The sequence below is a fragment of the Chrysochloris asiatica genome, unplaced genomic scaffold, assembly GCF_000296735.1.
Source record: "Chrysochloris asiatica unplaced genomic scaffold, ChrAsi1.0 scaffold00138, whole genome shotgun sequence".
NCBI classification, from domain to species: domain Eukaryota; kingdom Metazoa; phylum Chordata; class Mammalia; order Afrosoricida; family Chrysochloridae; genus Chrysochloris; species Chrysochloris asiatica.
Genome location: NW_006408656.1, coordinates 7376747 through 7390381, shown reverse-complemented (window position 1 = coordinate 7390381; position 13635 = coordinate 7376747). Strand labels below are relative to the sequence as shown.

The 13635-nt window shown below is 49.8% G+C and overlaps 1 protein-coding gene across 1 annotated transcript; it reads left to right on the top strand.

Moving 5' to 3' along the window:
- Positions 1-489: 489 nt before the first annotated feature.
- AQP2 (aquaporin 2 (collecting duct)) lies at positions 490-6479 on the top strand. The gene is made up of 4 exons (XM_006870066.1): positions 490-858; positions 4094-4258; positions 4609-4689; positions 6270-6479. The coding sequence occupies exons 1-4, from the start codon at positions 499-501 to the stop codon at positions 6477-6479; spliced, it is 816 nt and encodes a 271-aa protein (XP_006870128.1). The 5' UTR covers positions 490-498.
- Positions 6480-13635: the final 7156 nt, after the last annotated feature.

The window sequence follows — 13635 nt, the reverse complement described above, 5'->3', positions numbered from 1 at the left end:
ACAGCAGGTAGAACTTCCCAGTCATGAGAAGAGGTAGCTTTGACATCTCTCATAGTCAATTTTGGGTGAGGTGTTGGCACTGCCTTGGCCAAATGTTTGAGTCAGAGAAAGGGGGTTGGACACATCCCCTAAGGGGTTCCCATTCATAGAACCAGATGAGAATGTGAGGGGGGTAGGGAGCAGCAGACCTGGGATAACTGAGGGAACAAACACGGAAAACCAGGGGACGTCAAGCCTTATCTGGAGCTCTTTAATGGGGAACATTAGTCAGCTGTGAAGGCCTAGATGGGGTGATAGGCATGCGGGTGGGCTGGTAGGGGGTGGGGGAGGAGGAGAGGGACACTAAACTCCACCTTCGCCCCACGTGTGCAAATTCTGGCTGAAAGAACCCTATAAATGCCCGACATCAGGCCTCCCTAGAGACCCTGAGAAAGCACAAGAGCGCCACAGACCTGCTTCCTCAGGACCGCTAAGCGGGCCCAGGGAAGGCTCCACAGCATGTGGGAGCTCCGGTCCATAGCCTTCTCCAGGGCCGTGTTCTCCGAGTTCCTGGCCACTCTCCTCTTTGTCTTCTTTGGTCTTGGCTCAGCCCTCAACTGGCCACAGGCCCTGCCCTCTGTGCTGCAGATTGCCATGGCTTTCGGCTTAGCTATCGGCACCCTCGTGCAGACCCTAGGTCACATCAGCGGGGCCCACATCAATCCTGCTGTGACTGTGGCCTGCCTCGTGGGCTGCCACGTCTCCTTTCTCCGAGCCACCTTCTACGTGGCTGCCCAGCTGCTGGGGGCCGTGGCCGGAGCTGCCCTACTCCATGAACTCACACCACCAGACATTCGTGGGGACCTGGCTGTCAATGCGGTGAGTCGCCAGAGCTTCACTTCTTCTACAAGAAACAGATCCTGGGGTGTTCCCTGTAAAGGATAGCATGAGTGAGAGTTTGGGTGGGAGAGAGACAGGCTGAATGTAGGAACACAATCACAGGAGAATCAGTGTAAGAGGAGAAACAAAGTCAGAACAGATGCAGAATACAGTCTGCCCGTAGCTTCTGTCCTGAGCCTCATGGAGGAAGAGCAGCATCAAGGCATCAATGGACTGGTCTAGAACTCATCAAGAGACAGTTACCAGAATCTTCTGGGGGGAAAGGGACCCAGCTGTCCTTCAGCACTTCCTGTGTCCTTGACCCCATGACAGGTGCTCCTCACAAGCTATATACTCACCCTTCACAACACAAGCACACTCACCCTTCACAACAGCCCTTCAAGGGAGGGTTGAGCATATCCATTTCTCAAGAATGTAAAAACTGAGTCTCAGGAAGGAGACATATCAGAGACAGCCCTCAAACCCCAGCTTGACTGCAAAAGTCTGACCAATGTTCCCTCCCTGAGCCATCTTCTAAGTCTCATTTTGCAAACAAGGAAACTGAGACTCAGCGAGGGGACATGATAAGCTAAAAGTTCCCCAGTTTCATTAATACCAGAGAAAGAACTGGAATCCTGGTGAACGATGTGGGAGCTAGGCCTCTCTGGATCCTGGAGAAGGTTCTTGGAGCCAGGGAGTTTAGTTCTGATTCCGTGGAACAGTGGCTAAGTGGGCCACTTTGGAAGATGCGGGTAATGATCTAAGTCTTCCTCTTCACACACCCCTTCAGGGCCTGTGCAAGCATGGCCTGGGAGTCTGAGTGGTACCAGTAAGGAGAGATGGTCTGTGCTCTCACTCCACCCCCACCCCCAGCCAGGACAGCTGCTGCCTTTTTCAGCTCCTAGTATCCCCCGTTCCCTGGCCTGCTTTGTCCTCTGGCCACTGGGAAAGAGCTCTGATTTCCTGTATGGTGGCCATCCTTCTTTTATACAAGTGACCATTCCTCATGCAAGGGACAGAGGTATTCTTGTTATCAAACTCTTTTCTTCAAAATGGAAAACATATGAGGCTAAGAGCCTAGGACTGGAAAAAGACTAGAGTGGTCAAGGTAGTGGACAGATTGAAGAGTGTGCCCATTACCACTGTGAACAAAATTAGTTCTGTTTGCAGCAAGGAGAGGTCTAGTTAGACTGTAAGAAGAACTTTTTGAAAGTTTGGTCAAGAAAGCTTCAGATTGGAAATGTAAAGGTGAACATTTTATAGCAAGGAGGGGAGTGATTAACTTTTCAGTCTAGGAGCGGAGGGCCCTGGAACTATCAATGGAGAAGAGCGGAGAGCGGGACCCTACCCAGAGAAGCAGTGAGGCCTGAGATGGAGGCAGAGAAGATGATGTGAAGAGATGGAGTGGCTGGGGACTTGGGATCCAGAGAGGGAATGGGGCTATGAGGACCGGGGGAGGGGGGGGGGAAGGGGGAAGGGGGCAGGCTTGCAGGGTATACCCTTCAGTTGGGTGATGATGCAAGGACGGGATGGTAACTATGGCAATGAAACGATGTATGATAGAATGAATGTAAAACCTATGTTCTTCCATGTAAACTATCACACAATTCACAATAAAACATTTATTAAAACAAGAAAAGAAAGCCTCAGGATGTAAGGCTAGGGATTCTTCTCTAATTGCAGGGGGTTAGGGACACTAAGAGACCACGGGGATCACCAAGCCCTCAGAAGGAAGGTCTGGAAAGTTTCCCCAAGCTATTGCTCAGTGTTTACCATCTTGTGGACTAGGGGAGAACCCTGCCTGACTGGAGTAGGTCTGTGGCAGGGTTGACTTACCCTGAAGTTAGGAAGAGCTGGGATGACTCCCCAAGGCCATGCTGACCACTAGAAGACTTACCATTGATGGTCACCTACTCTGTGCCAGACCAAATGTAACTTCGTCCTTGGTACAAACTGTAAAGTCTGTGATCTCCCCTCTCTGAGTGGTAAATTAAGACTCAGCATCCAATTATCCCAAATCAAAAAAAACAGTAAGTAGCAACATGACCCAGAGTTGTCTGACACCAAACCTACATCCATACATCTCCCTGAGGGCAGCCATGCAACAACAGAATTGGGGCTGGGGCTCTGTACTTGTCATCTGAAATTCTCACAGTCCTCCAGAAATCAGGTGTTTTTTGTTGTTGTTTGCTTTTTTTAAAATCCCATTTTCAAGAAGGGAAAAACTAAGGTTGTATAAATAAAATCCCACAAGTGGCTGCCTCCAAAGTTCTCTCCACTGCTCCCACTATAGGCTCTGCGATTGAACAACAGGATGGATGGATGTAGGTTAGATCCTACAGACCCAAGAGCAGCAGCTTGACAACTAGGACCCAGGGCCAGGGGTGCAGGGCCTGGAAGACTAGAGTTGTTATAGCTCCACCCAGGGGTCAGGGTGTAGGGCACAGGATGACAATCCTAAGAGAAATCCAATGCTGGGCACAGCCCAGTTATGAAATCATCTTGTTGCTCTGTCCTCAAGTTCTCTCCTCACCCAAGGCAAAGGAATCATGGACATTCCACATGACTATGGAACTTCAATGTATAGGACTCCTTTGTCCCCACCCCCAACCTTCACAGGAGAAGCAGGGAGCAGACCCAGTGTAAAACTGAAAACACAGTGAGGAACAGACCAATCTTAGGGTGACGTTACATGTTGGACTCATGAGGAGAGTGGGTACCCTAGAATCCAGACCCCAGATCCAAGGCCTCAAAGGCCAGTCTCTAGACTCTATCCCTGTTTCTGTGACCATGGAAAGACCACAGTCATTTCAATACGTATCTTATGACCTAGACAGAGAGGAAGGCCTTCCTGTTACCTGGCCAAAAGCTTCCTACTGTGATTGAAACCTCTTTCCTTCTTGTTCTTTAAGAAACAAAACTTCTGGATCAAACAGCAACTTCTTTTCCTCTCACACTTTAGGTCCAGAACTCCAGCCTCCAAATCTAATGGGCCATGGAGTCAGTTTTCCTATCTCTGCCTGGAGGATCATGGGTAGTCCTGGGATCTATCCTCCTGCTCACGAGCCAGGACCCTGACGAAGGTTCCAGTAGCTTGTGTGAAGGTGGCTGGAGAGCCCAGGTGTTCTGGCTTTCAGGCCTCCCTGGAAGCTAAACTAGACTTGGGCAGGAATATGAAGCAAGTGAGGGTCTTATACACAGTGTTTTCCCCACCCCACTCCCTCTCTGTCCCTAGCTCAGCAACAACACAACGGCTGGCCAGGCTGTAACTGTAGAGCTCTTCCTGACCCTGCAGCTGGTGCTCTGCATCTTCGCCTCCACCGATGACCGCCGTGGAGACAACCTGGGTACCCCTGCCCTCTCCATCGGTTTCTCTGTGGCCCTGGGTCACCTCCTTGGGGTAGGTCATGGCCACTGGTTCTAGCCTCCCTGGAGGGACAGACACACAGATCCTCCCTAAACAGACACAAAGACCACGCTATACACAGCTACACAGAAACCCAAAAGTGACAGACACAAAGACCCCACCCCCCCGAAGGACAGACATATAGACACATCCCTAGAGAGACTGAAACCCAGACATAACAATGAATAGCTATCACTCCAGCCCTGTAAATATAACATGACCTTCATTGTTTGTCTCATATCCAACACTTAGGCAGGTTAAGCCCAAGCGTTGAAGAAGTGGGCAAGGACTCCCTGCCCTATTCTCATCTCCCTTCGTTCCCTGACCCCTGTCTCCTACTGTAGATCCACTACACTGGCTGCTCCATGAATCCTGCCCGCTCCCTGGCTCCAGCTGTCGTCACCGGCAAGTTTGAGGACCACTGGGTAATGGCTGAACCTCCTCCACCTCCCCCTCCCCTGAAACCCATCTCAAAGAGAGAACAAGAGCTAGAAGACAGTGGTCCAGGGTGGGGTGGGGGTCATCAGCTGTGCCCCAAACCTTTCACACTCCTTCTGGGACCCTGCGGAGTCTTGGGTTCCACCTTCTGAATCTGACACCAAGGACTCAGTTAGTAACAGTTCTTACCTCATTGGTTTCTTAGAAAAATTAAGTGAGATTACCCATGTATGGATTCCTGGTGTGGCGTTGTGGGTTAATGCAAGGTCGGTTTGAACAGCAAGGTCAGCGGTTCAAGCTCACCAGCCGCTCCTCAGGAACTCTATACTGAGTCGCTGAGTCAGAACTGACTTGATGGCACTTAACAACAACAACCCACGTATAACAGCTTATACAGTGTTGTACACTTAGAATTCAATACATTTATTATTTACAATAGCTAACAGTTTACACTTTTTATTATTTAGCACTTATTTAGTGCTAAATTATTTAGCGCATACTTAGTATGTGCTAGATCTTCTAAGTGTTTTGCTGATATTAATTCGGTTAATCTTCATAATGACCTTGTTATTGTTGTTGTTAGTACACTTGAGTTGGTTCTGACTCATGACAACCCTGCGTAGGGTTTCTGAGGCTTTTTTCAAATCTATGCGGGAACAGAAAGCTTCATCTTTCTCCCATGGTGGGCTTGGCTGGTGGGCTTGAACCACTGTGTGGTTTGTAGTCCTGTGCTTATCTTACGGAGCCACTGCTCTCCCTTCATAACTACCTTGCTGTTGTTGACCCTGTATAGGGTTTCCAAGCAGCGGCTGGTGGGTTTGAACCACTGGTCTTGCAGTTAGCAGTCCAGTGCTTATCCTCCAGTGCCACAACTAGGTATTATTATAATGAAACAGAGGCACAAGGAGGGTAAGAACTTTGTCTATGCACACATGTAAGTGGGATCAGGATTCACCACAGGTAGTTACATTCAGAATTCACACCCTTAACCAGTCCACACTAGCTCATCTTCCCCAACAGCTAGAGTGTTGTCGGTACTATCAAACCAACTGCCATAGAGTTGATTCTTACTTATGTGTGTCTTACCCATGTGTGTCAGAGTAGAACTGTGTGCTCCACAGAATTTTAAGTGACTGGCTTTTCAGAAGTACATCACCAGACCTTTTTGGAGAGCCCTCTTGGTGGAAGGAGCCGTGGTGGCATTCTCATGCTAAAAGGCTCCATTGGAGAAAGGTGTATCAGACTGCACTGTAAAGATTACAGCCTAGGAAACCTATGGAGCAGTTCTACTCAGCTCTATAAGATCGCGGCAAGTTGGAAGGGACCGTTTGCACCACGCAGGGACTCCATCACTAACTACATGAAGAAGTATTTTATTTGAGTACATTAATCGCATTAGTAAGGAGAGGAGATGGTCCTGGGCCTGCGAGTTTAGCGTGGAAGACGGGTTCAGTCCCCACAGTGTGCCTCACACCCCAGCAGCGGCCCCATACCAGCTGGGCTGGGACCCCGAGCCCCGAGCCTCCGAGTGCGCAATGCCCAGTCGCCTCTTCCTCTCGCATCCCAGGTCTTCTGGATCGGACCCCTGGTCGGAGCCATCTTGGGCTCCCTCCTCTACAACTACGTGCTGTTCCCTCACTCCAAGAGTTTGTCGGAGCGCCTGGCTGTGCTGAAGGGGCTGGAGCCGGACACCGACTGGGAGGAGCGCGAGGTGCGGCGGCGGCAGTCTGTGGAGCTGCACTCGCCGCAAAGCCTCCCGCGGGGCAGCAAGGCCTGAACGCGCCCGGCCGGGACCTCCAGGGCCTCCCGACAGAGGCTCGGAGGAGCTCCGAGAGGCCGTCTATCTGGCCGGAGGTCGCGAACCCAGGTTCGGAGACCCCAGCCACCCTGCCAGGCCCCGGCCTGAGGCGGAAGGCCCACCCAGTCCCTCTTTTCCCCAGGTCAGAAGTCGGTCCCCAGTACAGAGTAATTGTTTCCAGGACATGCCCGTGCGGCCGCCAGTGAGAGGGGTGGGAAGCGGCGACAGGCTAGAGGAAAAGCGTGGGGTCTTGGGGTTAGGGAGTATCGTAAGCCTAGCAGCTGCCCTGAGCTGTAGGCGGTAAGAGATGGACCCTCTAGCCCCTCAGAAGGAGCTGGAGACTTGGGGTCCGCGCTGGTAAGGGAAGGTGGGAGTGGGGGGATGCTCTGAAGAGCCTGCACCTGGTGCGGGCACGGTGGACGGGGAGTATACAAACCCACCCCCCTTGGTGTGTCTGGGAATGGTGTATACGGATTTGCTAGTGTGCAAGTGTGTGCATTTCCCGAGTCTCTCTATAGGCCCCACGTTCAGGGTTGTGCATGTTCCTAAGTGTGAGCAGGTGCGCCCACGGTGGTGAAAGTTGGCAAGGCTGGCGGCCAGCGTCACACTCCCCACTGGCCCTTTGACCCCTCTCTCCCCCACCTGCAATAAATCCACTTTCTCTGCAGTGGATGAGTCCACGCTGCCTAGCAGCCCTTGGAGACAGGAAGGTCTCTGTAGAGCACTGATTTTCAACCCCTGCCCTGGCTCTCCTGGAAAAGTCCCCAAGCTGCAACTCTGGGCCCCAATATTTGTCAGGATCCACTGCTGGTGACAGAGAGATGCCAACCAGAGAATGGTTGCCCCAGAAGCGGCCTCTGGAAAATGGAGGGACGGTGGCCAAGGACCTTTTTTCTGTCCTGAGAGAGCACTTCTCCCAAGGGGGACGCTGACCCATGTCAGCACGTGTGTGCAGGAGACCCTCACCTCCAGTGGTGGCCCCATACCTAAAGATTAGCCTCCTACTGTGGCAGAAAAAAAAACAAAAGATCTTTGTGGGCCCCTGGCCATTGTCTTGAGAGAGGGGGAGATTTGCAACTAGACACTTCTTGAAAGGAGACACTCAATTTCGCAAGTGAGCTCTCTCACCCAGCACACACCTACAGCTTGCTGGGCAAGGCACTCAGGCATGCAGCCATGGGCACCAGGCAACACCCCTCCATCACCTACCACACAGCTTCCCCCTCCTCTAGGCAGCAGCTCCTCCTTGCCAGGAATCTCTGTCAACCTGCCAGCCCTCCCTTCCTTCCCTCAACCCCCACGACAGCTCCTACCACTGGGCAGTTCTATGAAGACAGCTACCTGGCCCTCTCAGGACCAACCCACACACAAAAGACGGGAGATGACTTGTCCACTCAGACTCAGGTCTGAGTCTAGAACCCAGACTTCTAAACATCCAGGCCGGTGCAGTGGTTCTCAAATGACATGAAGTGAGATGGTACGTGTAAAGGTGCCTGTGTGAGCTGTAATTCCTAATACCATTTTCACACATTATTAAGATCATTTTCATGATTTCTGCTTCCTGGAGGGAGCCACAGAGGAACCTTTCCCTGGGCCGGTAATCAATGCCAAGGAAAGCCCTAGGAGCCAGAGGCTCAGGCAGAAGAGGACATATTTAGAGTTGACCCATCCTGGTCCAGCCTCTTGACCGCTCCTGGCTCACATTGGCTCTTTTCCTATTTCCTCCCCCAGCCTTCAGATCATTCATTCTCTCTCTCCCCCTCCAGCCTAAGCTCACACCTTGAATTCCAGCCTCCATGCGTTCAGGGATTCTGTCTGCCTCTGTTCTCAGCCACAAGAGCTCCCTGAACATCTGCAGTGCACCAGGCACGAGTCTCCTCTCCTGCCTTCCCTGGACTCCCTCCAGAGAGGGACTGGATATCTGAAGCAGCTCTATAATCATGACCTCACCCTCACTGCTGCCCACCCTCATCTATGCCCTTTCCTGCCTTCTTTGAACAAGCTCCCTTTGGGGTCAGCAAAGGGCTGCCCTGGGCCCTGGGCACTATGAAGATGACTCTTCTAAACCTTCCACTGCTAGTAATAGTCACCTGGCCCCATTACAGGTGGTGAGGGACATGGCAAAGGTCAAGGTGACCTCCGGGGCTGTATTTCTAAAGAAATTCAAAGACAGCACTATATGCCTGGTAGCTGGATGTTCTTGCTATAGAAATTCAAAGACAGCAAGGGCTGCGAGCCCAGCCTGGATGTGTCTCAGGCACCTCATCCCATCCTACTTCACCCTTCAGGAAGGTCTCAAGAATTTCAATTTCAGTTCAGCATCCTGGATTTCACTGAGGTCAGAGGTCCAAAAACATAAAACCAAATCTACTGCCAGTAAAGTCCATTTTGACTCATAGCAACCCCAAATATTACAGACTAGAACTGTTCCCTAGGGTTTCATGGCTGTAATCTTTATGGAAGCAGATCACCAGGACTTTCTTTCACGGCACTGCTGGAGGGTTAGAACCACCAACCTTTCCATTAGTAGCCCAGTGCATACTTTGTTTCACCCAGGGAGTTTCCAGAGGTCAAATCAGGATTCAAAGAGATGGGAGTGGAGGAGAACTGGCAGCTGTTGAGCATCTCTTGGTCACCAGCCACTCTGCTGAGTGCTCTACATACATTAGGTCATTTAATTCTAAAACTTTAGGCAGATTAGGGAAGGACAGTGGTTCTCAGCCAAGCAGGATCTTACCATTTCCAAAGGACTCCCCTATCCTCTCCTGTAGTTATATCCCAACCCTGTGAAACAGAGCAAATATAATTCTTCCCATTTTATAGATTAAGAAACTGAGGCTAAGAGATTGGTCTAAAGTCACCCAGCTAATACATAGTGGAACTAAGATTTGAACTCAATCCTTTTTGTTCAAAATCCTATGATCTACTACGCAGCGTGGAAGAATAACAATGCATAAGTGAAACATCTCACAACATGGATGATCCTGGAGGGCATTATGCTGAGTGAAATTAGTCAATCACCAAAGGACAAATGTTAAGGAGACCACTATTATAGAAACTCAAGAAAATATTTCCATGCCAAAAGAAACATTCTTTGATGGTTACCAGGGTGGAAGAGAAGGGAGAGTTATTCACTGGCTAGAGTGTAGACACATATTAACTCAGGTGACAGGGAGGGTAAAATGCAAGAAGAGGGAGGTTGGGGGGGGCTGGAAATCCCATGATCTTCCCACTCCAAAGTCAAGGGAGACCCATCCTGCACCAGTCCTCCTGGAAGCCCCAACAAAACTGGAGCACCCAACTCTCTTATGGTGGGCATTGAGCCTTGGACCCAGGGAAAGCCCCAGCAGGGTCAAGAGGAAATAAAGAGCACAGAGTGAGTTTCTGCCCTTGAAGTATGCCTATGCTGATCCCAGATGGAGGTCAGACACACCCTAAAGCAGACAGAGGCAAGACAGCATGGGGGCCAGTGGACAAACCACTAGGCTCCTAAGCTGGGGACAGAGAAGGCTCTGAAGTGAGTGAAACAGTGAAACTGCTGGATCCCATCACCATTTACTCTTGCTTTGTACTGAGTGACTTTGCACCTGCAAGTGTGGCTTTGATGTGTTTTGTATCTTTAAGGCGTAATTTTGTATATACAATACCTCCAGTTATAATGTAAGCCCTTTGGTGATAGGGACCCTTCTGATTCTTCCATCACTGGCTTATCTTCCTTTATGTCTTTATCTACCTTCTCTGTGTCTTGTCTAACACAGTGCTCTGCATATAGTAAGCACTCAATAAATGTTCATTTGATCTGAAAATTTGCCAGTTAAATGCTATTTCTTTCACAACTTGGAAATGGTCACAATAGTTCAAGGTGTCAGAAGGCAGACTGGTACATCTGTGCATTCTGATGCCCAGAACCACTGTTAGGAATGGTGCACCAGGGATTTTAATACTAAATAAGCTGAACCAGGAGACCTGTGGGGGCAAATTCTACTGCCTTTGAGAGAAAGACCAACCTGGCCAAAGTGGGCATGCCAGGCTTTGTGATGTAAGTGGTACCATGGAGAAGGCTTGGAGACATGGGCAGGCTGTGTCTAAACTGTAGGTAGGTTAGGGAAAAACAATGGTTCTCAGCCAACCAGGGTCTAGAGACCCCTTTGGGCCACCTCTCCTCCACCTTTTACATTGACTGTAGCACCATGTTGAGAAGTGAGGACCAGGACCTCCAAGGTCTGGGATAACACCGAACACTTAAGATATATCCAAAATTTACCTCCTGATCATCCTCCGGAAACCAGCTTCTCCCATAGTCCTCCCACCTCAGTTAATGGCAACTCTATCTTCCCAGTGGTTCAACCTAAAAAACTCAAGAGTTATCTTTGACTCCTTGTTCTTTCACACCCCACGTGAGATCCTTCAGGAAATCCTTTTAGTTCTACCTTCAGATTGGATCCTGAATCCCATCACTCTCATCACCTTCCCTGCCTCCATTAGGTCCAGACCTCCATCATCTTTCCCTGGGTTACTGCAATGGGCACCACAGCGACCCCTACAGTCCCATCTCGAAACACACCATATCTCTTCTCTGCTCAATGACTTTATTTCTCTCAAGGAAATATCCACAATCCTTACAGTGTGACACTAGGTCCTACAGTATCTGCCTGCCTCTACTACCTCTCTGTTCATACTCTCCCATATCCACCACCACCCCCCATGACTGTTGATGGTTGTTTGGTGGTGGTGGTAGTGATGTACTGTGGAGTCGATTCCAATTCATAGCGACCCTGCATCGGGTTTCCAAAGCTATATGTCTTTATAGGAGCAGAAAACCTCATCTTCCTCCCACAGAACAGCTGGTATTTTTCGAATGGTTGACTTTGAGGTTAACAGCCTGACTCTTAACCACTACGCTTGATCTGGGCAAAATAAAGACTTTGACAACTGCATTCTTTTCTCCATTTATATGAATGTTGTTTATTAGTCCAATGGAGAGGATTTTTGTTTTCATTACATTGAGGTGCAACCCATACCAAAGGCTGTGTGGTCTTTGATCTCCTCTTCATTTTCATGAAGCAAGGTTGGATCATCTGCATAACGGAGGTTGTTAATAAGTCTTCCTCATATGCATATGAATACATTTAAATAAGTAAAAATATAAGTATAGATCTATAAAACCCTGTGGTTTTTATACTCTTCCAGGGAGGCATTCCTCTGGAATTGGTAGGGCAGGGCAAGGTGCTTAGGGCAAAGACAATTCCAGAGATAGTAAATGCGGTAGTTTCTTGTGACAAGTCAGAGACAGAGTGACCCTGATGTTTAGAGAGCGATGGAAGGAGCCTCAGGTACAGGCCTGGGAAACGTCAGCAGCTGCTCCCTCTGAGTAGCCTTGACAGATCAGGTCTCCTGCTTCTGCTGTCCCAGACCCAGTCCTGTGGTCAAGTCTGCAGTTGTCAGTCCAGTTCCCATCTCAAGGCTGCCACTCACTGAGTGACCTTGGACAAGCCACTAACCTTTCCTGAGTATGGATTTCCTCACAGGTAACATGGAATCATGACAAAGGGATCAAAGACCTTTGTTAGCTATAAAGGACTGAGCTCAAATCCTCAAGTGGCGTTACCCAGCCTCCTGTGAGCACTACCCAGGCCTTCCCATGCCAAGACGATAGAGTAAGACATCTGTGGATTCATGGAGAAAGTTTAAGGTGAAGTACTACAGAGTGAAGGCAAGTTAAACAGGGAGGGTCCTGACCCCCCAAGGGCTCTGGATCATCATCCCACTCTGTGCCAAGACAACCCCAAACACTGAACCTCAGGCCCAGGAGCAAATCTTGGATAGAGCTGCCCTGCATTGCTGGGAGCAAGGCCCTGGGACCCATTCAAGAAAAGACTGATAGATCTCCTGCTTTAAGTGGACAGATGTGGGGGAGGAGCTGCTCCAGCAGGAAATGCCAGAGCAGAGCAGGTGAACAATAGCAAGGTTTCTTTGGCCCCTGTTTTCTTTGGCCTCTTAGTTGCCACGGAGGCCAGAGCGCACTTCTCCAAGTCCTTGGCTTTCCTCAGGGCCCCTCCCCTAAACCCTTGCCTGACCAAAGAGGCACCTGTTCTCTGTCTCTGTTGCATCTTCCAGCCAGGAAACTTCCCTCCAGCTCAGCACCACATAGAACCCTCAGTGAGCTTTTCAAATGATCATGACACAAGGAAATGTTACTGAGCTTTACTCTGCTAGACACTGTACGAAGTTTAGCTCCTTGCACAGGCTCCAAGGGGTGGGTCCCTGCCCCTCCTCCATGTCCTGCCCTCTTCCATGTCCGGGACAGCCCTCTAACTTCATTCTCCACATACCACACTTGGGGGGTGGGAAAAGGAAGGGTTGGGAGGGGCAGAGGAGAGGTTGGATACTATAAGAAAGGGTTACCCACTCAACAGTCAACGTGTAGGAGATTTGACTTTGGGGGTACCGGAAAACAACCACATGTAAGATAGACATGGAAAATGGAGCAGAGACAGGGAAGAACAAAGAACAGTACAGAAATGAGCAAAAGCCAAGAAAAGGTGAACTAGAGAGGGGGTAGGGATAGAATGTGAGAGGTGAATTGAGAGGTGCCGAAGAAGACTAAGACAGATTAAAGCTGGAAAAGGAGAGGAGGAAGGAGGAGGTAATGGAGAATTTGAGAAACACAGAGGTAATGAGGGTCGGTACCAGCTAACAACAAAGCGCCAAAAAGACACTGAGTGAGAATGATATGAGAGGGAGAAAGACTGAAGAAGAAAAAGAGGAGAAGCAAAAATAGAAAGCGGATGAGAAATCACTCTGAGTGAGGAGACAATCAGAGGAAACCGTGTTGGTGATGGGCTTCCAGAAGGGAGGGAAGAGAGGTCAAGATTGGGGGGGGGGGCCTGCTCTTGCACACACACACCCTTGGGCGCTTGCATCCTCCCCACACGCAGGCTCCAGCGTCCAGAATTCCAAGACCTTTTCCCTGACTCAAATTAAAATAGAACCCAGTCGTGCCCCTCCCCACTTATCTACATGGTGAAAACCACTTCCCTATCTACAAGGTAGAATCCTGATGTGGCGCTGTAGGATAAGCATTGGACTACAAGGTTGGAGGTTCAAATCCACCAGCTGCTCCTCAGAAAACCTC

Coding starts and splice junctions, on each gene's coding strand:
- AQP2 (XM_006870066.1), top strand. CDS start 499: ATGTGGGAGCTCCGGTCCATAGCCTTCTCCAGGGCCGTGTTCTCCGAG. Junction 859..4,093: donor GGGACCTGGCTGTCAATGCG/GTGAGTCGCCAG, acceptor CTCTGTCCCTAG/CTCAGCAACAACACAACGGC. Junction 4,690..6,269: donor GCAAGTTTGAGGACCACTGG/GTAATGGCTGAA, acceptor CTCGCATCCCAG/GTCTTCTGGATCGGACCCCT.